We start from the raw sequence: 27,036 nt of genomic DNA, 5'->3' as shown, positions 1-27,036 counted from the left end.
AACCATGCCATTGCAGAGAAGGGAAACTTGGGTGCAGTGTGGACTTGTATGGAAATGTTTCAGACTTATTTGGGGGCATAATAAGAGCAACCCCCCAATTTGCATGTACCGATTGTTAATTGCCACTGATTATATTTGCAATCTGGCCCTGATTTTAAAAGTGTGTGTGTGCATGCTTGCGTGCGTGTGTGCGTAATGGGATTAACATATAGGTCAGTGGCAGGAAGCCTTTTTTACCGTCCGAGGGCCGTATTCCCTTCTGAGCAACCTTCCAAGGGCCACGTGCCAGAGGGAAAAGTGGTTAGAGCATCAAATGTGAATTTTGCCTTTGTACGGTAGGCGAGTTTCCGTACACACTCACCCCTCCCCTCCCTAATCTCCATCTGGGCAATCAATAAGCATGTCAAGGACACATTCCAGCCAGGCAACAACACTCAGGGTGCAAAGCAAGGTCAATGAGGGGTGTGGCTTGGGGAGAGTTCCGAGGGCCAGATACAGAGGCCTGGAGAGCCACATTTGCCCCCCCCCCGGAGCCTGATGTTTCCCCCACCCCCCAGTTAGTTTCAACAAAGGCTAATTTTAGCTTGGTCGTTCCCTGAAATGAAAAGGCGACAAGCGAGCTGCTTTTTACTGTGCCTGTCACACTGTAGACCTTGGGGCCTATCCGAAGCTTAGGAGCTGCATTTACCAAATCGGAGCCACTGACATTATTACAAGTTGTATGGATTGGATCTGGGGCGGCTTTCGAAAAATGCAAGAGTTTGGATCCAGCAAATCCTGGGGACAAAAAGGTTTGCAAATCGACACGGCTGAATGGGAATTCTGCCAACTGAGGAAAGGGAAGAGATTGCAGGTTAAGCAGGACAAACAGACACAAGAGTCTGAAGTAGGCAAGCTAACCAGCTTTCTGGGAAGGGAGCACCCTCTGGCATCACTCCAAATTGCAATGAAGGGAGACCAGGGTTCAAATCCCTGCTACTCCCTGGGTGATGTTGGGCTAGTCTCTCAGCCTAACCTACTTAACAGATTTGTTATGATAAAATGGGGGCAACCATCAGTTCCTTGGAGGAAAGGTGGGACATCAGTGACCGCCAGCTCTTGTTAGGTCTCACTTCCGTTTTCCAATTCTAGAGATGCTGTGGATGGCCTCAACCGGTATCTGGCAGCAACAGTGGGTTGGAGGAGGGCAAATGAACAAGCCAAATCCAGGCACGATGGCATTGCTGGTTGGAAGTTCTAGTGAGCCAGGGATAGTTGCTCAATTCTTTGCGGGTTATAGACCCACCCCTGTCCAGCAGCAAGTTCACAGTTTGGGAACAGCCCTGGATCCGCTTCTGCTTTCGGATGATGTGGTGGCAGCGATTGCCAGAAGGGCTTTTTTAAAACCACTTTGGCCTTAGTGGTTGCATCATTGCTTGGGGAAGACAGATTTTGTATTGGCCATTCATACTCCTAACTACCTCCAGATGAGACCATCCTCTTTCAAGAAGTCTTTTAAGTAGAGATGCTATCCCTGTCTGCGTCTGTGTTGGAATTACTTTTTAAGATGTTTTAAAGATGTTTTGTTTTGATATGTTTTAAAAGATGTTTTGTTTTAAAGTCTTTTGATTTTAAGATGTTTTAGAGTACTTTTAGAGTTTTTGTTCGCCTCCCTAGGCTCCTTCTGGGAGGAAGGGCAGGATATAAATTAAATAAATAAATAAAAATAGACTGCTGTGGCATACCTTATATGAGGCTACTTTTGAAAACAGTCCAGAAGGGTCAAAGTGCAGCTGCTGGTGTTCTGACTGGAGACAGCTGATTGTATTGTGCTAGTCTTGCGCCATCCTCACTGGTTCAGTTTCTTTCCAGGCTCATTTCAAGACAATTCAAGCCCTAAGCAGCCTGGGACCAGAGTATCTCAAGAACCAGTTTCCTCCATATGTGTCTGCCCACCAGATTAGTTCTTTTGAGGTTCATCTTTGTATTAATGTGCCATCAGAAAAAAGGTGAATGGGTAATCAAGGCAGGGTCTTCTCGACTATGGCACCCAAGACTTGAAACAGCCTCTGCCTGGTCCCATTGCTGCATACTGCTAGACAAGCAGTTTTATTACGGTGAGCTCTTGAGGAGTTTCATTCTTAATATATTTTTACATAGTTGCTGCCTTTTTTAGCTTTCAGGTTTGTTTTAGACTTTATTACATTTTTATTTCTTTTTGACATCATGATTCTCTATCTTGATTTGTGCCTTGAAGAACACTTGGCAGTTATAATCCCTCAATAAAAAGAGTCAAGTTGATTTTTGGTAACGTAGGTGTCACAAAAATGGAAAGAGGAAGTGTGACTGATCTTCTTGCCCTGGTATGTCACCACCTTGGTAATCTTGTGATGACTATCACATTTGAAACCAAAACTGAAATTTTGATATATAGTTTTTACTTAGCACACCACCTAAAATAATTATCCAGCATTCTTAATAGAAAAGCTGCCTAGCGTCCCTGTTTTCCACCTCCCAAAGAACCTGTTGGGAAAGGCCATAGAGAATCTGCTTTGCACCCATTTTGTTTTATCATTTGCCTGATGGAAGAGTTCTGGAGAACTTGAAAGCTTGCACAACATGTTGGTTGGCAGATACCGCTCTACTGTGGATTTTGAAATTTCAATCTCCAACAGGTATGCAAAGAAAGTGGAAGAACTCAAATCTTGAATGGTGCAACAAGAAAACAAAAAAGGGAAACCCCACAACATTTGGTGTGTGTGTGTGTGTGTGAGAGAGAGAGAGAGAGAGAGAGAGAGAGATTGCAGTACTTGAACAAATCTTGATCTCATTATATTTGATGCCAACCTCGTGATTTTGGAGAGGCATGGCTAGCAAAGAGCTTTGCTGTGTACACGTTTTGTCCTTGTATCTGCTGGCGGAAGGATTCAGAGGTTGGGTATTGTTTACTGCCTGGAGTCAGTGTTTATTGCGGGGGTGGGAAACTACGGCCTTTCCAATAACATATGGAGGGGCCAAAGGTTCCCCGCTTCTGCTTTGCAGCCTGATGAAGGTGTCTTCTCTTTTCTCACTGAATTAGCCGGCCCTTAAGAGATTCCAAATCATGTCCTAGGAGGAAGAACCTGTTGCCGTTGGCTGGAACACTTTCCACATCAATTGCTTTGGTATGTTAACTACGAGGGAGATAGTTTGGCATTGCATTTGATGAATTAAAAGGGGGAGAGGAAGTCATGGATGGTAGTTGAACAGAAGGTATCACTAAGTGTCCCACCGTATTGTTGTTCTAGATGGCAGACACCTAATGGAAGACAGAATGGCAGGTGGAATGAAGAGAGAGCTACCGCCAGGCTGACATCTGCTTCCTTCACAAGCTGAGTAGTCCTCCATCATCCAGTATCCTAAAGATCCAATATGAAAGGCCACAGTACTACTGTTTTCGGGTTGGGTGGAAGATAAAATTTGGTTTTAAAGGTAGACTTTTTATTCTCTCGCTCTGCTATGATTAATAAAATATATATATATTAAGAATGGCTTTTTCATTTGAGTTTGCTGCATGGAAAATTTCTAAGTGTTTTACAAACGTACTGTATTTAATTCAGAACACTTGCTTGCAGGCTTCCCAGAGGCATATCATTGGCCACAACAGGATGTTGGACGAGATGGGCCTTTGGCCTGAGCCAGCAGGGCTCATTTTATGTTCTTAAGCTGGGCTGGGAATAAGGGTGGTCTCAGTGATGATCAGGGTTCATGTTTTGATCCTTCACACGCAGTTCTTATTTATTTATTTATTGTATTTGTATACCGCCCCGTAGCTGAAGCTCTCTGGGCGGTTTACAACAATTAAAACATTAAAAACAAATATACACATTTAAAAACGCATTTTTAAAAAAAGCAATTTAAAACACATGCTAAAATGCCTGGGAGAAGAGGAAAGTCTTGACCTGGCGCTGAAAAGATAATAGTGTTGGCGCCAGGCACACCTCGTCATGCACATCATTCCTTAATTTGGGGGCCACCACTGAAAAGGCCCTCTCCCTTGTTTCCAGACTCCCAGCTTCCCTTGGAGTAGGAACCCGGAGGAGGGCCTTGGATATTGAGCATAGTGTACAAGTGGATTCATGTCGGGAGAGGCGTTCCATCAGGTATTGTGGTCCCAAGCCGTGTAAGGCATTATAGGTTAAAACCAGCACCTTGAATCGAGCTTGGAAACATACAGGCAGCTGCCAATGCAAGCGGGCCAGAATTGGTTTTATATGTTCGAACCATCTGGTCCCTGTTACCAATCTGGACGCTGCATTTTGCACAAGCTGCAGCTTCCGAACCATCTTCAAAGGCAGCCCCACGTAGAGCGCATTGCAGTAATCTAACTTGGAGGTTACCAGAGCATGGACAACTGAAGCCAGGTTATCCCTGTCCAGATAGGGTCATAGCTGGGCCACCAGCCGAAAATGATAGAAGGCACCCCATGCCACCGAGGCTACCTGAGCCTCAAGTGACAGAGATGGTTCTAGGAGAACCCCCAAGCTACAAACCTGCTCCTTCAGGGGGAGTGCAACCCCATCCAGGACAGGTTGGACATCCACCACTTGATCAGAAGAACCACCCACTAGCAGCATCTCAGTCTTGTCTGCATTGAGCCTCAGTTTATTAGCCCTCATCCAGTCCATTGTTGCAGCCAGGCACCGGTTCAGCACATTGACAGCCTCACCTGAAGAAGATGAAAAGGAGAAATAGAGCTGCATGTCATCAGCATACTCATGGCAGTGCACTCCAAAACTCCGGATGACCGCACCCAACAGTTTCATGTAGATGTTGAACAGCATGGGGGATAGAACTGACCCCTGCAGAACCCCATACTGGAGAGTCCAGGGTGCCGAGCAGTGTTCCCCAAGCACCACCTTCTGGAGGCAACCCACCAAGTAGGAGCGGAACCACCGCCATGCAGTCCCTCCCACTCCCAACTCAACCAGTCTTCCCAGAAGGATACCATGTTTGATGGTATCGAGAGCCGCTGAGAGATCAAGGAGAATCAATAGAGTCACACTCCCCCTGTCTTTCTCCCGACAGAGGTCATCATACCGGGCGACCAAGGCTGTTTCCGTGCCAAAACCAGGCCTTAAACTTGACTGAAATGGATCCAGATAATCGGTCTCATCCAAGAGTGCCTGCCACCACTCGTTCAAGGACCTTGCTCAGGAAAGGAACATTTGCTACCGGCCTATAGTTATTAAGATTTTCTGGGTCCAGGGAGGGTCTCTTCAGGAGTGGTCTCACTACTGCCTCTTTCAGGCAGCCAGGGACCCACCCCCTCTCGCAGAGAGGCATTAATCACTTCCCTGGCCCTTCCGGCTGTTCCATCCCTGCTAGCTTTTATTAGCCAAGAAGGGCAAGAATCCAGCACAGAAGTGGTTGCACAAACCTGTCCAACCACCTTGTCAACGTCCTCAAGCTGCACCAACTGAAACTCATCCAAGAAATCGGGACAAGGCTGTGCTCTGGATACCCTGCTTGATTCACCTGCTGTAACACTGGAGTCTAAGTCCTGGTGGATGTTAAAGTTTTTATCCTGGAAGTGCCTAGCAAATTCATTACAGTGGGCCTCAGATGGTTCTACCATGTCATTGAGGCCAGCGTGTAATAGCCCCTGGACAATTCTGAAGAGCTCTGCTGGGCGGCAGATTGATGATTTGATAGTGGCAGCAAAATATTTTTTTTTGCTGCTCTCACTGCCACTAAACATATCTTGCCATAGGCACTTACCAGTGTGTAATTGCATCCACTAGGAGTTCATCTCCATCTGCATTCAAGCCGTCTCCTATATTGTTTCATCACTTTCAACTCTGGGGTATATCATGGAGCCGTACAAGCTCTACACAGGAGAGGGCGCTCAGGAGCGATCATGTCAACCTCCTGGGTCATTTCTGTATTCCACAGTTCAACCAGGGTTTCGACAGGAGCACCAGCCCTATCAGCAGGAAAACTCCCCAGAGCCCTTTGGAAACCATCTGGATCCATTAGTCTCTGGGGGCAGACCAACTTAATAGGTCCCCCACCCTTGCAGAGGGGAAAGGCCACTGTAAGTCTAAACTTCAGCAAACAGTGATCTGTCCATGACAGAGGGACTGATGTAAGGCCCCCCACATTCAGTTCACCATCTCCATGTCCAGTTGCAAAAACCAAGTCTAGAGTATGCCCTGCTACATGTGTTGGGCCAATGGCATATTGGTTCTTCTCCACTACACCTTCACTACACTACACGGGCCTTGAGCAATGGGAGTTTGGCATTTTGAGAATCTTCCATTTCCTGTAACTGCTAAATTTCCACGGATCATTTTTACATTCTGTTCTAGTCTGGTCTGTAGTCCCTGAAAAAGGCAGCAGTATAACAGGATTCCTTCAGAACCCCAGGTTGACTTGAGTTTGCAGATGCAACTTGGTGAGACTCTTACTCCTTTGTTAAGGAAGCCTGAGACTGTTGTTACCATAAGGTTCCTGTAATGCTTAATTGTACAGTTTTAATTACTATCCAAAGTTGTACAGACTCTTTTCCCTCCCCGCACGGTCTCTCCAGTATTTAGGACTGTGCAGTTGCGCCACTTACAGTGTTGTAGCTGCCCCTGTCTAAAAATCTGCCTGCTTTTCAGCTTTCTTTGCTACCTCTGAGGTTGTGGTAACATTCCTCCTAAACCTCTGGCTTTCCTTACTGCTCCATCTGCTGATGCCTCTGTTTGCCATCTTGCCTCTATGCACGCAGGGGCTGAGTCAGCATCATTAGGGTCCTCTTGTAGTCAAGCCAGGTGATCTCTGGCACAGCTGGGTTTATACCCAGCTGTGTTGGATCTAGAGAGGTACAGCTGTTCCTGGCCACCTCCCAACACATATGTATAAAGAAGGCAGAGGAGGGACAAAAAAAACACAGGGATGCACAGCTCTAAATCTCCATCACCTTGTCAGGCCCCTTCCTGTGGTCACCGCCTTGTCACGGTCCCACCTCAGGGTCCTGCTCTCAAAACAGTTCTCTCACCGGCTCTAGCAAAGATCTCACAAGATCCCACTGCTAGGCAGCACCACCAGACACTCCCTGTAAACAGCAGTGATGCCTTGAGACTGCCTTAGTCTCCTCCTGGCTTATTGCTATTTTGTGTCTGGGTGCACTTGCAGTCCACAACCTCCCTGTATCTTTGTGCCTCTAAAGATTACAGCCCTGGGTTGCTCTGGATACCTGATGATGATACACTATCTCTTCACCGCTGCCACCATTGATACTGTTTCCCAACCTTGGTATATGCCCCGCCCACCCTTCTGGTCTGTGTAAACCCAGCCAAGGATCAGGCATTTTGGTAAACCAAGAACTACCTATTTATTTACACAGGGAATAACAAGATTTCTTAAAGGTTCAGGCAACAAGGGTGAGATTTCATAAGATGCATTACTCTTTATGTTTCTAGTCGTCAATAACCTGCCTCACTACCCGCCTAATCTAATCCACCCTACAACCCTCTCAAAGCCTCACAAAAACCCAACCAACCAAACTCCCTCTCAACTCTCATCCTCTCATTTATACCTTCAGACACTCAAGCGCTCAGCCAATCATAATGCAACACTCATCAACATTCCAACCCATGTACTCCCCCCCTCTCAGTCTACTTACCACATATACTCTAATAAACCCACACTTACCATATTTACAGTGTTATATATACAGGGACATCACACACCTCTCCTTGCAAAACGTGTTCTTCACATCCATGAAAATCTCATCCAAGTAACCTCAATGAAAAAGAAAAGGAGGCCAAATTCTATGACTCTGAAATGAGCCGTGCAGTGGAAGCAAGCACAGATTCTTAAAGAGATCCAATGGATTATCTATTCCAAGTTCCTGCCCTCAAAACAGGATACTGTGGGTTGTTAATGCTCTGTCTTTTAGAAAGAAAAAATGAATCCTATCCCAGGGCATTGAAATTCTGGAATTAACAGAGCAATTCTGGAATTAACAGAACAATAGATTGAGCAAATTTGCAGAACTGCTCTTAATTTTGCAGAATTTATTTAATGCTATCATTTTGCACAATTTCATCTGGTTTTGCTCATCGGGGCTTGGTTGAAACATTCTTGAAGCACTCATAACCTACTGAGGTAGGTGATTTACAGTGCATTCTTACATATGTGTACTCGGAAGTCAGTTCAATTCAATTTTTGGGGGGGGCATACGTGTATAGGATGGGAGGCTGAGTCCGCAGGAAGGAGGACCTGATGGATCTAGGAAGGTTTCATTTACATAATAGTAAATTAAATAACAATTCATCTGTCAAAATTGACTTTACTGCTGTACTGAACCTTTCTCTACCTTTATTTTTGGCAATTCAGGATAGCTGGGTGAGGGGAGGTAACAAAACTCTGTGAAGAGACCTGGGGTGGATTGAACTTCGGAAAGTATTGGGAGAGAATGGGGGTTGTTCTTGCATTATATACACTGTCAGAGGTGGCCAAGAGGGTCTGAGACATGTTTAAAACTCCCTGCATGCGCTTGAGCATCTGCCTTGCATGTGGAAGGTCCCACGTTCAATATCCGGCATCTCCAGGTAGGGCTGGAAAGGTTTCCCTCTCTGAAACCCTCAAGAGCCACTGCTAGTCACTGCAGACAATACGGAGCTAGATGGACCAATGGCCTGACTCTGTATAAGGCAGCTTTCTATGCAAACCTGCATAGAAGAGTGCAAGGATTTTCACAAAAGTAAGGGGGATCAACACAGCACTAGTCATATTTCTGGATTGTCGAGGATTATTTCATAGACTTCATGATTAAAATGTATGCTGAACTGGGTAAAAAGCCAAGAATTACATTAGAGGAATGCAGAGTGTACACAGGAGACCTGTGCCCCCATCTAGCAAGAGCAATTAATGAAGGGTAACAGTCTTCAGTAGCTGAAGCAGATATACTTATTCACTTACTCAATTTATATCCCACCATTTCCTCCCAGAAGAAGCCCAGGGCGGCATCCTAGATGTGACCAGGATGCTTGTCCAGGTCTGTCGAACCGGCTGGAGGATTCTTTCAGTACCCATTTTGGACGTGCATTTCCATCCAGAGCCTCTGGTTGTTATGTTCAGTGGCTCACCAGCAGCTAGCGCTGGATTGGGGCACTGGCATCCAGCTTGTCAACAGTCTGATAAGGTTTAGTGAGGATGTTTATTTTTTAATATTCTTGGACTATTTTTTTTTTATTTGATGAGACTCTTTGTACAATTACACAATGCTACTTTCATTGTTACAAGAACTGATAGGCCATTTGTTATTTTTCTTCTGGTGTATTTTGGGTATACCCAACTTCCTCCCCCACCCCTCCTACAATTGTTTCGCAGCTCAAAATGCTTTAATAAACTTCCAGAAATCCCAGGAGTGTTTGTTAACTTTTAAAATGTAATAAGCACTGTTTGCAAAAATCTGAGGCCCAAACTGACTTACAATAAGCAACCACTAAAAAATGGTAACTCGTTAGAAGCACTTATGCAGCACAATCAGATCTATACCATGTTTACTCAGAAGTAAGCCTTGGATCTCATGGGACTTGCTAGTTATTAATGTTAATCTCAGGTTGCAGTTCTATACACACCTGGGAATAAGTCCCATTGAACACCGAAGCCTATTTCTGAGCAGACACATCAAGGATTGAACTGTAAAACCAGACACTATCTGTGAGAGCCATATTTTAAGGAGGAGATTTCAACTGAATTGTCTAAGTAATTATGAATTCTCTGATTATTCTGCTGAAATCCCCTCTGTAATACAGGGTGGGATTATAGGTCTGTTTTGGAACTCCAGTGAACATGTAGGAAAATCCCCCTTACAGTCTGGCATCTCTAGTTGAAAAGATCAAGTGATGGAGAAGGCCCTCTGCCCAAACCTCTGGAGAGCTGCTGCCAGCCAGAGCAGGCAATACTGTGATGGAATATTGAGGTCTTTATAAATGCATCTTGGGGGCATCTTTTAAAGGCAACACTGACAACAGAAAGGGTTTTCCTACGTATAGAAACAGCTTCTGATGTTTGCTTATCTGAAATAGATATTTCTGTCTATCCCTAGAGTTGTGCCCAGTTCACTTATGCCTGTTTTTTTTTCTTCTCCCCACTAACACAGCTCCGGGATACTTATTCCAAGAGCAGCTTTGCTTGCTTTACCAGAGACAACTTTTTCCTAGAGAACCTGGATCCAAATTACAATGAAGATGGTGACCCCTGCTGGCAAGTCAAGTGGCAGCTCTCAAGGTTAATTAAAAAGGTACTTCTCTTTGTAACTGCTGTATCAGATGAAAACACTAGAACCTGGTGACAAGAATTTTGGCCCATTTCAAAGCTTTCAGGTCTTTTTCAGATAAGCACTTAAGATGCTTGAAGTGTATATCTAAATCTAAAATGGTCTTACCCAACCTGGCGGTCTCCAGATGTTCTGGACTACACCTCCCATCAGCCCCAGCAACATGACCAATGGTCGGGAGTGATAGGAACTGTAGTCTGAAACGTTTGGAGAGCACCAGATTGAGAAAGGCTGATCTTAAATGTGAATGTTTGTCAGCATTTTCCAAGCTTGCCAGCTGCCCAGGGAAAGAACAGTCTCACCTGTCTGTGTGCCTGTAACAATAGCTTGATACATAGAAATCAGCAGGGTGAAGCTTTTTCATAGCAAGGAGATAAATATTATTACTTGTTATGTCTGCAGACCAAGTTGCTGTTAGACGCATAAGAGCAGGGGCTGGTAAAAACAACAGCTTGGGAATACCATGTGTTTTGTGCAGGAACACTTGACAGGTAATGGGCTGTACCTGTTGGGCACATGCTCTGTTGGCAAACCTGGTTTTGCCTCTGCATAATGTATGAAATGCCTCTAATGGTGCAATGTTATCGATATGTCTTACTCTGAAGTAAGCCCTAGTGCATTCATTGAGGCTTACTCCCAGGTAAGCGTGTATACGACTGCAGCCTTAAGTGTGATGCCACAGTCAGCTTACGAAGCAAAAGTACATTCATGGGGTCTCTCTTAATGACCAAGCCATAATGGATCTGCATTAGGTTATCCAGAATGTGCAGTCTTGCTTCATCTGGGTTTTGCTTGCATCTGGGCAGGTACCCTCTTTCATGGAGATATGTTAAGGAGAGGACCTTTTTTGTGATGGTACCCTAACTCTGGAATGCCCTCCCTAAAGAGGCATTTCTCATGCCAACATTACAATTTTTTTTCAGCAGCAGGTGAAGGACTTTTTGTTTGCCCAGGCATTTTACAGGGTATCTTAGCTGGAGTTTTACCTTTCTCCTCCCAGTGTTATGTTTTAAAAATCTGCCTTGTTTTACCACATGCAGAATCCTAGATTACATATATGTGTCCTGCGCAGAGTGTGAATCACGAAACTGAGGCGAGACTTGAATTAATTTCTGTTTTATTAGAGTAATATCAAAGGCAAGGCGTTTCATAGACTTAGCTATGCTAACTCACTACAGTCCCTAACTAAGCGTACTCTGCAGCGTGTGAAGGAAGTTGACTCAGCAACTGGATCAAGGGGGCGCCGCCATAAGTAGGGAAGATCTTCGCCCGCAATCTCTGACTCGTTCGAAGTCCCACCTTCTCGTGACATCTCATGCGGGGCGAAGGGGGGTGACCCTCCACCGGCTCATCTAACAGTACAGGCTCGATAGATGCCTCAGGAGGCAGGAAAGCATTTGAAGTGCCAGGCGGGGAATGTTGGGGGGCTGGAGCTGGCGCACCCGCCCGGTCATCCCCCAACGGCTCTGTTGGGGTGTCTGTAGGTGGAACGAAGTCTGCTTCGACGGGAGAACTGTCTGTGGGAACTGGCAGGCTGTCAACTACTCCCCCTCCCTCGTTGTCCTCGAAAGTCACATCTACCTCTGATTCCTCCCCCTGCTCTATCTGAGGAAGGTGGGGCTCGGCCCGCTCCCCACCCTGATTCCCCTGGGAGAGCTGGGGCTCAACAATATGAAACCACAGGCATGGAGGGGACCAAAGATGGCATCCAGACCAGCCCTCCACCCAATCCTATACTGTTCCTTGCACTGAAGATATCTGTGACAGACCTACAAAGATATAACAGCTTTTCATATAGAGAGATAACTTGGACAGGTTAATATCAGAAACAGGCATTATTAAAAGCCCACCGTCATAGCACAGTCACATTGCATATTGCTGTTTGTTATATGTTGTTTAAATAGTTTTATTTATACCAGGGGTTCCCAAATCATGGTCCAGAAGCATCATTCAGGTGGTCCGTAGCATGTTCATATTAAACGTTCATACTGATTTTTAACTGTATTTCATTGCTTCTTTTCTGTCCTTTATTGTATTACAGTTTGAATTCTATGGCATTTAGATTGAAATACCATAAGATACAATACAAGAAATAAAAGAAGCATTAAAAATACAATTAAAAATAATAAATCATACGGCATCTAAGCACAGCCCACTACAATTGCTACAACAGGCAGAAAACATAATTAAGTGGTCTACCGAGACCCTCAGCAATTTTCAAGTGGTCTGTGGGGGAAATAAAAGTGGGAATCACTGATTTATACCTTGGCATTCATTGCTTGAAATCTTTTAATGAAGGGCAGTTGAGCAATACTTTAAATCAGTAAATGTGTTAAATAAATAATGCTCATCATGTGCAGCATTATTGGCAAGAATCCCAGCCCCCAGCAAGTGCATGGTGGTCTATCTTAAGCTAGTCCACCTTAAACAGTGACCCACTGGTTATGCCCCCAACACAACCTCCTGCCCATTCCTGCTGTTCAAGAGTCATGACTAGGCATCTTACAGAACAGGATTCCACATACTCCCCACCCTACCTCCACCCCACTATTCTAATTCGCCAGAGGGAATAAGAAGCTAACCAATTACATTTGTACTTGCAGATGATAGCCAGGAACCGTGTGGAAACGGCAGCCTCCTCAGTCAAAGGTATTGACACAGCAACGTGTTTACTCACCGAACTGGGGGAACAAATGTCTTGCGGGTGACGACATTAGGAGGAAAGACCCATGTTGGCAAATGATTAAATATGCTAAAACGCTGGAAATGTAGATTGGTTCTACGGCACTTTTCTAAGGAAAAGTAAAGGCTTGACATGTCTGTACATCAGTAGAAAAGACAAGGAATATGGTTGGTGAGGCACCATAGCTCAGTGGTACAGCACATGCTTTGCAGGCAGAAGGTTGCAGGTTCAGTCCCTGGCTTCTCTTAATTTTTTTAAAAAAATGGATCATAAAATCATAGTGTCCAGAGGGGTCTTTGAAGGCCACCTAGTTCAGCCACCTGCTTGATGCAAGAATTCCTGAGCGAGAAGAATTTCCCAACAGATGTCTTCAAGCTGAGGCTGGATTAGCTCTCTGGCAAAGGAAAGTGCAATTGGTTGCATTGTTAAATTGCCTTTCCTGTTCAGCTGTATGCATGCTCATTTGAAATCTACCCTCCTGTAACTTAAGCCTCTTCGATCTAGGCTTGCCGTCGGGGGCAGGAGAGAGCAAGTCTTCAGGTGTCTGAAGAGTTCTGTTGCGTCTCCCACCCTGGTCTTCTCTTCTTCAGGCTATTCCTATCCAGTTCATTCAACCTTTCCTATGGACTTGCTCTCCATACCACTGACCATATCCGTTGTCCTCCTCTGAAGCCGTGGGTGATGGGAAAGACCTCGGCTAAAGATCCTGGAGAGCTGCTACCAGTCGGAGTAGCCAATACTGGGCTAGTTAGACAGATAGTCTGAGCTGGAATAAAGCAGCTTCTTATATACCTAACATGGGAAGCTGCCTCCTGTGGAACCATGTCACTGGTCTATCTTGCCCAGGTACCACCTACACTTAGCAGCTAAGATCTTTTGGCTGGACAGCCATATCCCAAAGTGGCCAACTCTCTGTGGGCAACTTTGGCAGGTGGGTGGTATGATATCAGGCATTTCGTGTGACTTCAGGCATTTCAGCTTCAAGCTGTGGCTACAGAGGAAGAATTGGGAGTGCATTCGTCCTTTGCAGGTCTGGCTTAAACTTCCCTGCACCTGATGTCATATAATGTCAGGCATGGAAAACATGGGCATGGTTTGCCCAAAAAAGCCTCATGAGCCAAATCCAGAGGCCTGGCAAAGTCCAAGGGAGGCTCAAAGGGTGATGACAAGGAAGAGGACCTTTTCAGTTGTGGCTCCCCATCTGCAGAATGCCAGTGAGGTCCACCTGGTGCCTTCGCTGACATCTTTTTGGCGCCAAGTCAAGATTTACCTTTTCCCCCAGGAGTTTTCTCAGAGCCGATTTTGTTTTACTGTTTGTGTGCTGCGAAACCTTCCTGAGGTGGATTGTTTTTTGTATGTGTTATATGCTTAGTAATGAGCTGTAGGTGTTATAGGAAACGTCTATTTTTTACTTATTTAAAACGTGTATGTATATATAAGAACATAAGAAGAGCCTGCTGGATCAGGCCAGTGGCCCATCTAGTCCAGCATCCTGTTCTCACAGTGGCCAACCAGGTGCCTGGGGGAAGCCCACAAGCAGGACCCGAGTGCAAGAACACTCTCCCTTCCTGAGGCTTCCGGCAACTGGCTTTCAGAAGCATGCTGCCTCTGACTAGGGTGGCACAGCACAGCCATCACGGCTAGTAGCCATTGATAGCCCTGTCCTCCATGAATTTGTCTAATCTTCTTTTAAAGCCATCCAAGCTGGTGGCCATTACTGCATCTTGTGGGAGCAAATTCCATAGTTTGACTATGCGCTGAGTAAAGAAGTACTTCCTTTTGTCTGTCCTGAATCTTCCAACATTCAGCTTCTTTGAATGTCCACGAGTTCTAGTATTATGAGAGAGGGAGAAGAACTTTTCTCTATCCACTTTCTCAATGCCATGCATAATTTTATACACTTCTATCGTGTCTCCTCTGACCCGCCTTTTCTCTAAACTAAAAAGCCCCAAATGCTGCAACCTTTCCTCGTAAGGGAGTCGCTCCATCCTCTTGATCATTCTGGTTGCCTTTAGGTAACAAGTGACTAACAAGTAATAAATTATAATAATGCCCACACACTAGAGGTTCTCCACCACTGTCTTCCTACTAGTGAAGACTGGTGGCTCCGATGTCAGTGGGGGCAGTGAATCTGCTCTGGGTTTTAGTCCGAACTGTCAAGGAGCTGACAGTTTCAGCACCTTGGCCAGCTCCTTGACAGTTCAGACTAAAGCCTGGAGTGGATTCACTGCTGCACTGATTTCGGACCCACCAGTCATCACTGCCTCCTACCTGAGCCTATTTTCTACTGAGATGCCAAGTACTGATCCCTGGGAGGACCTTCCATGTGCAAAACCCATCCCACTGCCACAGCAGTGCTTTAGTTGGGATTGTAGTTCCTGACATTTCTTCCTTTTATCATCCAGGTGATGTTTCTCTCGATTCCGCTGCAACTGAGAGAGATGCAGCTGAGAGCGCCGTGCCTAGAGTGGCCGCTCACTTAACTGCAAACAAAAACAGGAAGAGCGCTTTAAGCATGCAGAGTAAGGCACTTTCTTATTCCTTCAACAGTGGGGGATGTACAGAAGATCAGTGGCTTATTTCCTTTACAGCTTGTTTCCAGTAGTGAACAAACTGAGCCAGTACTTATGGGTGTACATAAAATCAGTTAAAAGCTAACTGTAAAATCAGAAATGGTAGCATAGCGTGCTGCTGGGATGTTGAGTGGTTTTTTTTGCCTAGTGGGTGGGATGGAATGGAGAATCCTGGCAGAGGAGCACCCCACATTGCAGCATTTAGTTAAGGGCCCCACTTGCATGTTGCAGCAGTAATTAGTAATAATGTGGAATACTTTCCTCCATTAAAATGAATGGGGAGTTGGGCATTTTTAAGAGCAATAAATGAGCATTCGAGCAAGCAAAGAACTCTGGATTGAAATGAAAAGCTGACAAGAACTAGCAATGGTCCTCATTTTTAACTTGCAAAAGTACTCATTTGTAATTAATTCATTATTATTTTGTACTTAGAGGTGTGGCATTTGTTTTGTTTGCTTTTTACACCTAAAATATGTTTCTCGTCTTTTCAAACCATTCACAGATCCCTTGGTCAGAAGCGGCTTAGGATTCAAAATGAATACGTGGGAGCCGTCCAGAAGAGCTCATTCCTTCCTCTACAACGTAGACTTGCGGGATGGGGAGCTTATCATACCCCAAACAGGCTTCTACTATATCTACTCTCAAACATATTTCCAATTCCTTGAACCAGAGGGTGTTGAACCCAGTTCAGATCCTGCCTCAGACAGTGTCAGGAACCCAAAGCAAATGGTTCAGTACATTTCCAAATACACCAACTACTACCCAGACCCAATCCTACTGATGAAAAGCGCGAGAACCAGCTGTTGGTCCAAAAAGGCAGAATACGGACTTTACTCCATATACCAAGGTGGAGTGTTCCAGCTAAAAAGAAATGATCGGATTTTTGTCTCTGTCAGTTATGAGGACCTGGTGGACATGGATAAAGAAGCAAGTTTCTTTGGAGCCTTCTTGGTCTCTTAAAAAAAGAGAGAGAGACCAAATATCCAAAGCCTTAAACCAAAAGATCTGGTTTTGAACTGCATAAAGAGAACACTGGCTCTCTTAATTTTCTGTCTCCAGAAACTGAGCCATGTGTAGTCTTCCTGTTGACAGGTAACCTGGCATTGAGAATCTGGATTTGCCAAGAGACAAGGAAGTCCCATATGTCAACATCTATATATAAAAAAAAAGGCCAGGCATTAATGGTTGTAATGCCATGAATATCAGATTTTATTTTGGAGGGGGCAGGGTTGTACTAGATCCGTCCCTGAGAACGGTATTGACCACAGAAGACTGAATGCAATCCACTGGACCTGCAGAGTAATGCACACTGGGAAGCCGTATGGAGTAAAGCACGAGGTTCAGCCTGCATCACCGCATGACTGGCCACTCTTGGATAGCAGATAGCATTTGCTGGAGTGAGGCAATGGCCCTTGGACAAGTGGTTGCCTTTGGCCAGGCTGTTTCCACTGCAAGCCTTTCACAGCAGAAGGAGCTGAGCTACGTAATCAGAAATATCACATGGAAGAGCCTCTCAGGACTGTACCACTGGAGGTAGGGGAAGATCCCATGCTAGAAGGCTAAACTGCATGGCATGCTAACTTTGCACATGAATGTTTTGGTGGCAAGGGAAGTTCAAACCTGTAGTCCCCTTCATGCAGCCTGAAGAGAGCCAGTCCCAGAAGGGCTATACCGTGTGATATTTCCCTATTTGCTGTTCATCTCTTAGCAATCATCATATTGGGAGGTCTGCAGGAGAGCAGAATTTACATATTCTAAAAGTGCATGATGGGCAATAATTATCCAATTGATTGGACTACACCAAGGTTGGGAAAGTGACCCATATCGCAAGCTGCAAACTGTTGACCATTTATTGAATATTTCTCTTTAAAGCTGGCCTACTCTGCCGTAGTACATTTTTTAACTAAGCCCTGCTTTTATTTTTATTTTTTTTTAAAAAAATACATGCTGACAACAACATAGAAATGTTCACTTGCACATACCCACTAAAGCAGGAACCTTGGAGATAGGATTGCCTTTAACATCAGTTTGAGCTGTGCAGAAATGAACAACTTCCATGCAGTTGAGCATTACGACCTGTAGGTGTGCTGTTAAAGACAGGAGCAGGGCTTAGAAAGAAAAAAAAAAAGTTGGCAACTCTTAACTCAAGGTGGGTTAGATTTTAGTGTTATTGTTGGAATTTTAAGGCTCTAATGTGAATTGTATGTTGTTATGTTGTGTGTCGCCCAGAGTGGCTGGACAACCAGCCAGATGGGCGACTAATAAATTAGTAAATAAATAAATAAAGGTGCATCAAGTCTGTGATGCTACTCATACCATTCTCAGGGAGATACCATTGAAAAAAAGATTTTGAGCCAGAGGGTGCTTTTGAGGGAGAAAACAAGCAAGTCAAGACAGATACAGGAGCAATGGCGTTGGTGTAATGTGTTACCTGACTTTTTGACTGGCAGTTGGCTCAAGGGCCAGAGGTACAACCTCCTGGCTCCTCATATTTACATCCAAGAACATTTAAGTATGTTTCACTGATGCAGGGAAATAGATGGCAAAGATTTACTGCAAAGGAATCTCCTGACATATTTTGGCAATCTTCGGCTGCGGGGGAATGTGAAGTTGGCAGGGAGTTCCTACAGGCTTGGATTGTATTAAAATCTGCCATGTTTTCTGCAGCCTCTTGAACTCTCTGAGGTGATGCTGCCCTACTCCCACGCACACAAACCTTTTTTTTGCATGTAAGTTTAGAACAGGGTGACCCTGATACCATCCATCCCAGAAAACAGCTGTTTGTTTTGCAAGCACTACACACTGTTCTCCAAGAGAAACCACAGGATCACAAGGAAAAGAGTACAACGAAAAAAGCCACGAGCGTTTGTTCATCAGTTTCAGTTACTAAATATACAACAGAATGCTGTGCATGCATACTCAGAAGTAAGTCCCGCTGTGCTCCATGGGGCTTACTCCTAAGTAAGGATGCATAGCATTGCAGCTGTAAGTCATCTTTCCAGTCCCACCTCCCTTGGTTATCAGTTGCCAAATGTAGCAAATGGTGTGCATCTGTGTGTTTACAGTAGGGGGGATCCCTCCCACGTGTTGCAAGAGCATGTGAGACTGCACTGGGTTAGCCCTACCATTGGCACATGCAGTGCCCCCTGGCTCTGCATGTTCAGCTGGCATCAAAATGGGCTCTGTGTGTGTACTGATGTATGCAGATAGAACTCTATTCGAGGGGAAACCCTGATTGAGCCAGAATCTGGCCTCATGTGGAGGAACGCAACACTTGGCGTGTGTGTGTGCGTGGCCTCTTAAGCCACCTGAATGTGTAGATGGCAAGGACATGGACACTGTATGCAACTGTGTGGAGCTACCCTGCGTGGGCCCCTCATGTGGTCTTTGGACATGCGTAGGGGGTGGTGTCATCAAACCCCTCCCAGTCGTGTGCAGCGTAGAGAATAGCAGCAGAGTTGTAATTTTTCTGTTAATTTGCAAATTGAAAACAAAATTCTGTGTTTTTTTCTAACCTCTTTGAATGTTGTCCATTTTGTAAATAGCATTTTATAAAAAATGAATTTTCTCAAGAGCTCTTGCCTTTTCTTCACTCAACATTTGCTTCTTGTATCTGGAAAAAAAGTCATGAAAAAACAGGGTTGCCAGAAAAAAGGAAATGAAGAAAAACAAAACATCTGACCCACTTCTGTGTTTTAAGAGAGGCATCCTATGCAGAAATAAGCAGATGAAACATTTAATGACATGGAAGACACTATTATCACTTTGTCATTGCTGCAGATCAAATTGGTACTGGGCAGCTGCAGGAACTGATTAAAAAAACAGCAGTTGATAAGACAGCACAAGACTCTTGGGATGTCTAAAGGGCTGTTGAGAAGAGCCTTATTATTATTTATTACATAGCCCCATAGCCGAAGCTCTCCGGGTGGTTTACAACAATTATCCATGTATATTATCTTCCAAGGGGATGTGGGACCAGAGACCACCGGCTCCATGCCCAATATCAATGTATTGAGTGCAATGTCAGTTGTGTGAGGTTGTGTGTATATAGTTAATATGGTTGTGAGCCAGAGCTCACCAATGTGGCACTTGTGTGCCCACCGCTACCTAAGTACTCAGTTCCTGTTTGTACTGGCTTGGCCTCCTATGTAGAACATGCCCTCTTACTTCATTTGATCCCAAGACTGGACACCCGCCTTCCCTTCTGTTCTGCACAGAGGGAGAGGTGCAAAGATCCTGCTGAGCAGCCATAGCGACAACTAATGTAGGTATCCCGCATTGATTGGGGGAGGGGATAACCGCATCTTCTTGTTTTTTTAGACACAACAGCCATTTTGTGTTGTGCCCTTCCATGTCAGCCATTTTGTGAATGGCGCCGACAACACTTTCTCCAAATTCCAGATGTAACTGCTGGCCCAAAAAGTTGTGAAGACAATGGCTCTTTTCAAGTGTATGGCTGCTAATGATTAAATCCATGCCATCCCCCTCCCCTGGCTAATGCCATGCCATCCTCTCCCCTGGCTAGCGCATGACCTACATAAGTCCAAAGTGGGTCTACAAATGTACAGATTTATGTGGGTAGACTCCATAGGGATGGGAGCCTTGACCACTCTTTTTTTCTAAAATCCAGAATGTACAGGAACAATGCTTTGTCAACAGTGGTGGCCCCCATTTTTCCATGGAATGGAGAAGGTGGATAGAAAAAGGGTTTTCTCCCTCATAATTTGGGATCATCCAATGAAGCTGAATGTTGGAAGCTTCAGCCCAGACAAAACAAAGTGCTTCTTCACAGTGGTTAGAAACTATGGAGGCAGTAATGCCCACAACCTTTAAAGAGGATTAGACCAATTGATGGAGGATAAGGCTGTCAGTGGCTGCCAGCCACAATAGATACGTTTTACCACCACCGTTGGAGGCAGCATGCCTGTGAATGTCACAAGTGGGGAGAATGCTCTTGTACTAAAGTCTTGCTTGCAGGCTTCCCATAGGCTGGTTGGCCACTGTGAGAACAGGATATTGGACTAGATGGGCCATTGGCCTGATCCAGCACAGTCTCTTCTTATGTTCACAACATTGCATCATTGTGGGTCATTTTGGACCAAAAAAAAAATGACAGCAGCTGAACGGGAGTGTGAGGAGAGCTGGTGAGTGACAACACACACACCATCACTGAAAATTTCTGAAACCCTGTCCCTTTACCAGTGTGTATGTGGGGCCTGCAAAATCGGGGCACCCTTCACATGCAGGGTGGTGCTTACATCTGAAGAAATTGAGAAACAGATCAGTGCCATCAGCATCATGATGGCATACCCCATATCTTCAGTTTTGCCCACCAGTTTCATGTAGATGATTTAATGTTGACAACAATATTAACAAACAATAATACATAGCTTCACACCAATAAAATACAAGGAATGTATGTAATTGCAGAAGACAATGTATTCTGAAGATCCCAACTGCGGTAACCAGATATGTTTTGAAGTGGAATGCTTTGATTTTGATTCCTGCATTGAGCAGCGGGTTGGACTTGATGGCCTTATAGGCCCCTTCCAGCTCTACTATTCTATGATTCCATAAAGGATGCCACAGACCTGAACTTACAAGAGCTGAACAGGGCGGTTCACGACAGATGCTCTTGGAGGTCACTGATTCATAGGGTCATCATAAGTTGTAACCGACTTGAAGGCACATAACAAAACTGCTAATCAGATGTGTTCTAAAGGATACATTGTTTTGTGCAATTATATACATTCCTTGTATTTTATTAATGTGAAGGTATATATTAATACATAATATAATAATCCATCAGCTCACATTAAAGATACAATAATAATCAATGCATCCATCTTGTTAAACATATCAGTCAATATAAGCCCTTCAGATGTCCAAATAGGTATCTGCAAGAAATTGAGGTCTATAAGCAATACGTTCAAATGTTACCAGGGCAATGAGGACCTCAGACCATTGCATAATAGATGGTGGGTGTTATCCTTCCAGGCTTGAAGGATGAGTCTGACAGAGCAATCCAAGTGCCAGGAAGCCAGTGGAAAAGAGCAGGCCACTTTGGTTGTCCTGTTAATCTCCCGTACTATAGGAATATATCTGTTTCTAACAGATGCTATTAGAGGTTGCCAGTTCATAGGGTCACCATAAGTCGTAATCGACTTGAAGGCACGTAAGTACAACAAATAGGAATACAGTTTTAAAGTACATGAACAATCTACAAATATCAAGGTTTTTGCCAATACAAAACAGATACAGACAGCAACTTCAAACCAAAAAGAATATATCACTGGATAAGCCCACATGCATGAAGTTTGACTTTGTACAATAGGCTACTTTCTACACATACACCCCCCCCCCTCTATCCAACATCCAGGTAAGCAAGAAAACGTACAAGGGCACATTTCATTGATTGATTGATTGATTTCTATGGCGCCCTTCCTCCCAGCAGGAGCCCAAGCAATAACGCTAAAGAGAGGTGTGAAAAAAGGCCAGTGAGGGATGAGGCGTGAGGAGAGTCCCAAGGGCTAGATAGTGAGGCCTGGAGGGGTGCATTTGGCCATAGCTCAGTGGGGTGGGGGGAAAGCTATGGAATAGCTGGGGGGGGGAAATAACTATTAAAGAGCCATAGCTCAGTGGTTGAGCATCTGCTTTCCATACACAGTGACCCAGGTTCATTCCCCAGCATCTCCAGGTAGGGCTGGGAGAGACTCCTGAAACCTTGGAGAATATTTCAGTCAGTGTAGTCAGTACTGAGCTATATGGACCGATGGTCTGACTCAGTATAAAGCAACTTCCTGTGTTCCTTGTCTGTTAAGAACTGCATCAAATCTCCATTTACTAAGACAAAATGTCTCTGAAAATGGCAAGGTAGAAATGAGAAACAGTTGCATCAGGAGAATTATCTTCATGGCCCTCTTGTTAGCTTCCCGGAAGCATCTTGTCTGGCATCTGCTGCAAACAGAATGTTAGGCTAGAACAGACAGACCTTCAGTCTGATCTGGTAAGATGATTCCTACGTTGGTAAGAACTGCAAGTATTTCTGGTGCCAGAACAACTTAATAGGGTCAGTCTGTCATAGGAAGACAGGAAGCTGCTTTAAATCAAGTCAGACCATTGACCCATCTCACTCAGTCTTGTCTACACTGACTGGTAGCAGCTGTCCAGGGTTTTAGACAGAGTTTTCCCCAGTCCTACGTGGAGATGAGGAAAGCACAAAAGCAGGACTACAGCTGTGAACATCAAGAAGACTAACGTAATGATAACAGAAGATTTATGTAACTTTAAAGTTGACAACAAGGACCTTGAACTTGTCAAGGATTATCAATACCTCGGCACAGTCATTAACCAAAATGGAGACAATAGTCAAGAAATCAGAAGAAGGCAAGGACTGGGGAGGGCAGCTGTGAGAGAACTAGAAAAGGTCCTCAAATGCAAAGATGAATCACTGAACACTAAAATCAGGATCATTCAGACCATGGTATTCCTGATCTCTATGTATGGATGTGAAAGTCGGACAGTGAAAAAGCGGATAAGAGAAAAATCAACTCATTTGAAATGTGGAGTTGGAGGAGAGTTTTGCGCATACCATGGGCTGTGAAGAAGACAAATAATTGGGTGTTAGAACAAATTAAACCAGAACTATCACTAGAAACAAAAATGATGAAACAGATTATCATACTTTGGACACATAATGAGAAGACTTGATTCACTAGAAAAGACAATAATGCTGGGGAAAACAAGGGAGTAGAAAAAGAGGAAGGCCAAACAAGAGATGGATTGATGCCATAAAGGAAGTCACAAACCTGAACTTACAAGATCTGAACAGGGTAGTTTGTAACAGATGCTATTGGAGGCTGCTGATTCATAGGGTTGCCATAAGTCGTAATCAACTTGAAGGCACATAACAACAAAACCTGGAGATGCCAGGGATTGGACTGAAGACCTTCTACATGCAAGGCAGATGCTCTCCCACTGAGCTACAGCCCTTCTCCTATCGATTGTTGTCTTCAAAGCAGACCATTTAAAAGCAATGTGAGGACACGCTGTCCTTCGGAGTCATGAGGTTACCATAAATCATTCAATCATAATTTGTAGAAGCGTATGTTGCAATGCAACTGTATTACAGCATGGAGGCCCTCCAGCTGGGGGGGGGGCACAGCCAAATTGATAGATTCCACACACACACACACACCACTTTCTGGTCCTCACTTTTCCTCCTCCTTTGATCATCCTACCAAGAAAATCACAATGTGTTTGATGAAAACATTTCTATGACAACAAACTGAGATGTCACAAGCTCCTCTTAGACCAGGACTGAATTAAAATGGGGAGGGAGAAGGAAGGGACAGAGGGGAGTCAGTCGTGGTTGTTTGGCCATTGCTGCCGCAGCTGATCACTTGATTGAGCATGCAGGCGATGAAGGCTAGGAGCCGCTCCGAGGTAGAGGGGGGGGGAGAGAGAGAGAGAGAGTCTTCATGTACACACCAAACATTTAAAGCACATGGCTTCCCTCAAAGGAAAACTGGGAACTGTAGTTTACCCCTCAAAGAGCTACAATTCCCAACACCCTTGACAAACTACAAGTCCCAGGATTCTTTGGGAGAGAAAAGTGGGGCAGCTGCTTCTAATTATTGGGCTATATTCAAATAAGTAGAGACCCAGTGTGGTGTAGTGGTTAAGGTGTTGGACTATGACCTGGGAGACCAGGGTTCGAATCCCCACACAGCCATGAAGCTCACTGGGTGACCTTGGGCCAGTCACTGCCTCTCAGCCTCAGAGGAAGGCAATGGTAAATCCCCTCAGAATACCGCTTACCATGAAAACCCTATTCAGAGGGTCAGTGTCAGCTCTTCACTGAGACAGCAGTGTCGGTGGGGGTGCAGGCAGGGCTGGAGATTCCTTGGTAATTGCCAGGCCATAAGTCCTCAGCTGGCAGCTTGGCTATAAATCTGCCAGGCTAGCAAGGAGGAAGCAAGATAAGGGCAGAGGCCATTCAAAGCTTACGTGCCAAGCCAGAAATCCAGAAGAGACGTCAGTGAAGGTCCGGGTCTAGTTTGCCGAAAGATCAGTCCAAGTCAAGGTTCAGGGCATAGGAAGACACACAGTGGTCACGCCTGACGTTGTAGTCAGCAACAAGCTGAACCCAAGGTTTGACTTTTAAGGAGCAGATTTGTCAGCAGGTGTGAGCCATCAGCGTTTTGGCGTTAAGCGGACAGGCCTGCCCCTCTTCTGCCTGACCTTCTGTTGTCTATGTTCTGCAGGTGAGGGAGGAGTATCCTGTTCACTTTCTGCGTCTGGCTGAAGGGCTTCAGCTGTGTCTGGGGTGCTCTGCAGCTGAGGGGGAGAAGGCGCTGGGTTCTCAGGAGTTTCCTCCATTTGTACTTCTGGGTCTGCTGCTTCTGGGTCTGCTGCTGTTACTCCTGAGTCATCCTCGTCTGATGAGTCCTCTGACGGGGCCATGACAGTCAGCATAATTCGGAATCGACTATAAGGCAGTCCATTTCCATTTCCGAATAAGTACTGTTCAGAGTAGGCCCACTGAAATTAATGTACCTAAGTTGGTCATGTCCATTTGCATCAGTGGGTCTACTGCTATAGAAGGGTCGTAGCTCAGCAACAGAGCCTTTGCCTTGCACGCGGAAGGTCCTGGGTTCAATCCCTGGCATCTCCAGGTAGGGCTGGGATAAAACTCTGCCTGAAACCCTGGAGAGCTGCTGCCAGTCAGTGTAGACAACACTGAGCTAGATGGACCAATGGTCTGTATTTGGCAGCTCCCTACATTCTTATGCGAGTAGAACTAGCATTGAACACCACCCATTTCCTCTCACTTGCTTGTTGGCTCCGACATGCTTGGAAGAAGGTGGGTTGCCAAGGTGGTACTTATATAAAACAATGGAGGGAGGCATGGCTGGGCCCAGTCCCACTGCTGCTGGTGGCCAGTGACTGGAGCAGGCAGGAGTAGTTGCTACTGGCAAGTTGGGAAGTGCTGCGGGCCTCCAAAAGATGCCCAATAATGCCTGTCACTGTGAAGGGCAAGTGTCTGCAGCAGAGAGCCTGGAGCTTGCTCTGCTTGACTCCTCCCTGCGGAATGTGGAACCCGGGAAAAGTAGGGATCTACATTGCACCGGGAGGCCAAGAGCAAAAGACTCTCTGCCACAAGTCGTCACCCTCCAACATGTGTGGGCTGTGCTAGCATGCTAGTCTCCCTTCCGCCCACTTGTGCACTCTACTTCCTCATCAGTTCAGCCCTTGCCTGAACAAGGCTTTTATTGAAGCCCGTTCCTCCATTTTGTATCCTTTCTGGTGTGTGTGTCCCTCTGGCCTTCCTTTGGAACTTGCCGCCATTTAAGCAGCCTGTTTGGAAACACCAAAGCCTTTTGCAGCAATGCAAGTGGTGCTGGTTTGGGCAAGAGGCTTTGGGCTGGCTGGCAAACTCCTAAGGAGTGTTCGGAAAGCAATTTCAAGGGCCGTCAACTCCTTCTTGAACAATTGGATTGGCTGAGCATTATGCAGCAAAACCAGGCAACCTACGCTCACCTTTGTGCTTTTTCAACTCTGGGCTGCCTGTTTTCCAGATGGATAGAAAGGATGCAGGCTGGCATCCATGAATGCAGCAGAACAAAGTGATAGACTCTCGAGGTGGTATAAATGGACTGTACCTTTCTAGGCTGTAGTGAGAGGAACACCGTGTTTTAAAATGCTCCTCTGCATAAAAACAAAAACCTCAAAGAAAACTGTTGTCTTTTTTATTTTGTTTTAAAGCCTTTCAAGGGTGAGAAAGGTGATGAGGGGGCTGGAGACCAAGGCCCCATCTGCATTATACCCTTAAAGCTATGTCTTACCACTTTAAACTGTCATGGCTTCCCCCAGAGACTCATGAGAACTGAAATTTGTTGCTGAGAGTTGTTAGAAGACCCCTCTTCCCCTTACAGAACTACAGTTCCCAGAGTTCCTTGGGAAGACGGATTGATTGTTAAACCACTCTGGGACTGAGCAGTATGATACTGCTTTATATAAATTTTATGTGGAAAGGTTGAAGACACTGACTATGTTTAGCCTGCAGAAGAGACGATTAGGAGGCGATATGATGGCCATTTTCAAATATTTGAAGGGCTGTCACGTAGATGATGGAGCAAATTTGTTGCTCCAGAGCCTAAGAACCTAGTCATTGCTTCCACATTACAAGAAATGAAAGTCTGACTAAACATTAGGAAGAATTTGCCAATAGTGTCAGCTGTTCCAAATAGTGGAGCAGACTGCTGCAGAGGGTGTTGGACCCTCCTTTGCTAGGGGTTTTTAAGCAGAGGCTGGTTGGCTACCTACAGTAGATGACCTTTGATGGAAGATGACCTTTGATGGAAGATGACCTTCCATCTCTGTGATTCTTTCATTCCCAGAAGTATCAGGATGGGATATGGTTATTTAGCACTGAGGGCAATGTATTCCATGGTATTCAAGTAGCCACATCCTTCTGATTACCT

The 27,036-nt window shown here is 45.1% G+C and overlaps 1 protein-coding gene across 1 annotated transcript in view; it reads left to right on the top strand.

Annotated features, from left to right (window-relative positions):
- TNFSF10 (TNF superfamily member 10) overlaps positions 1-19,124 on the top strand; it is a 31,132-nt gene extending 12,008 nt beyond the window's left edge. Inside the window, exons 2-5 of the mRNA XM_061637323.1 lie at positions 10,118-10,258; positions 12,898-12,943; positions 15,383-15,499; positions 16,053-19,124. Of these exons, the coding sequence (XP_061493307.1) occupies positions 10,118-10,258; positions 12,898-12,943; positions 15,383-15,499; positions 16,053-16,510 (762 nt within the window). The 3' untranslated portion in view covers positions 16,511-19,124. The remainder of the gene's footprint in view (positions 1-10,117; positions 10,259-12,897; positions 12,944-15,382; positions 15,500-16,052) is intronic.
- The last annotated feature ends 7,912 nt before the right edge of the window (positions 19,125-27,036 follow it).

The sequence above is a fragment of the Rhineura floridana genome, chromosome 7 (genome assembly GCF_030035675.1).
Source record: "Rhineura floridana isolate rRhiFlo1 chromosome 7, rRhiFlo1.hap2, whole genome shotgun sequence".
Taxonomy (NCBI): Eukaryota; Metazoa; Chordata; class Lepidosauria; order Squamata; family Rhineuridae; genus Rhineura; species Rhineura floridana.
Note: the sequence above shows the minus strand (reverse complement) of the source record. Positions and strands in the feature narration are given on the sequence as shown.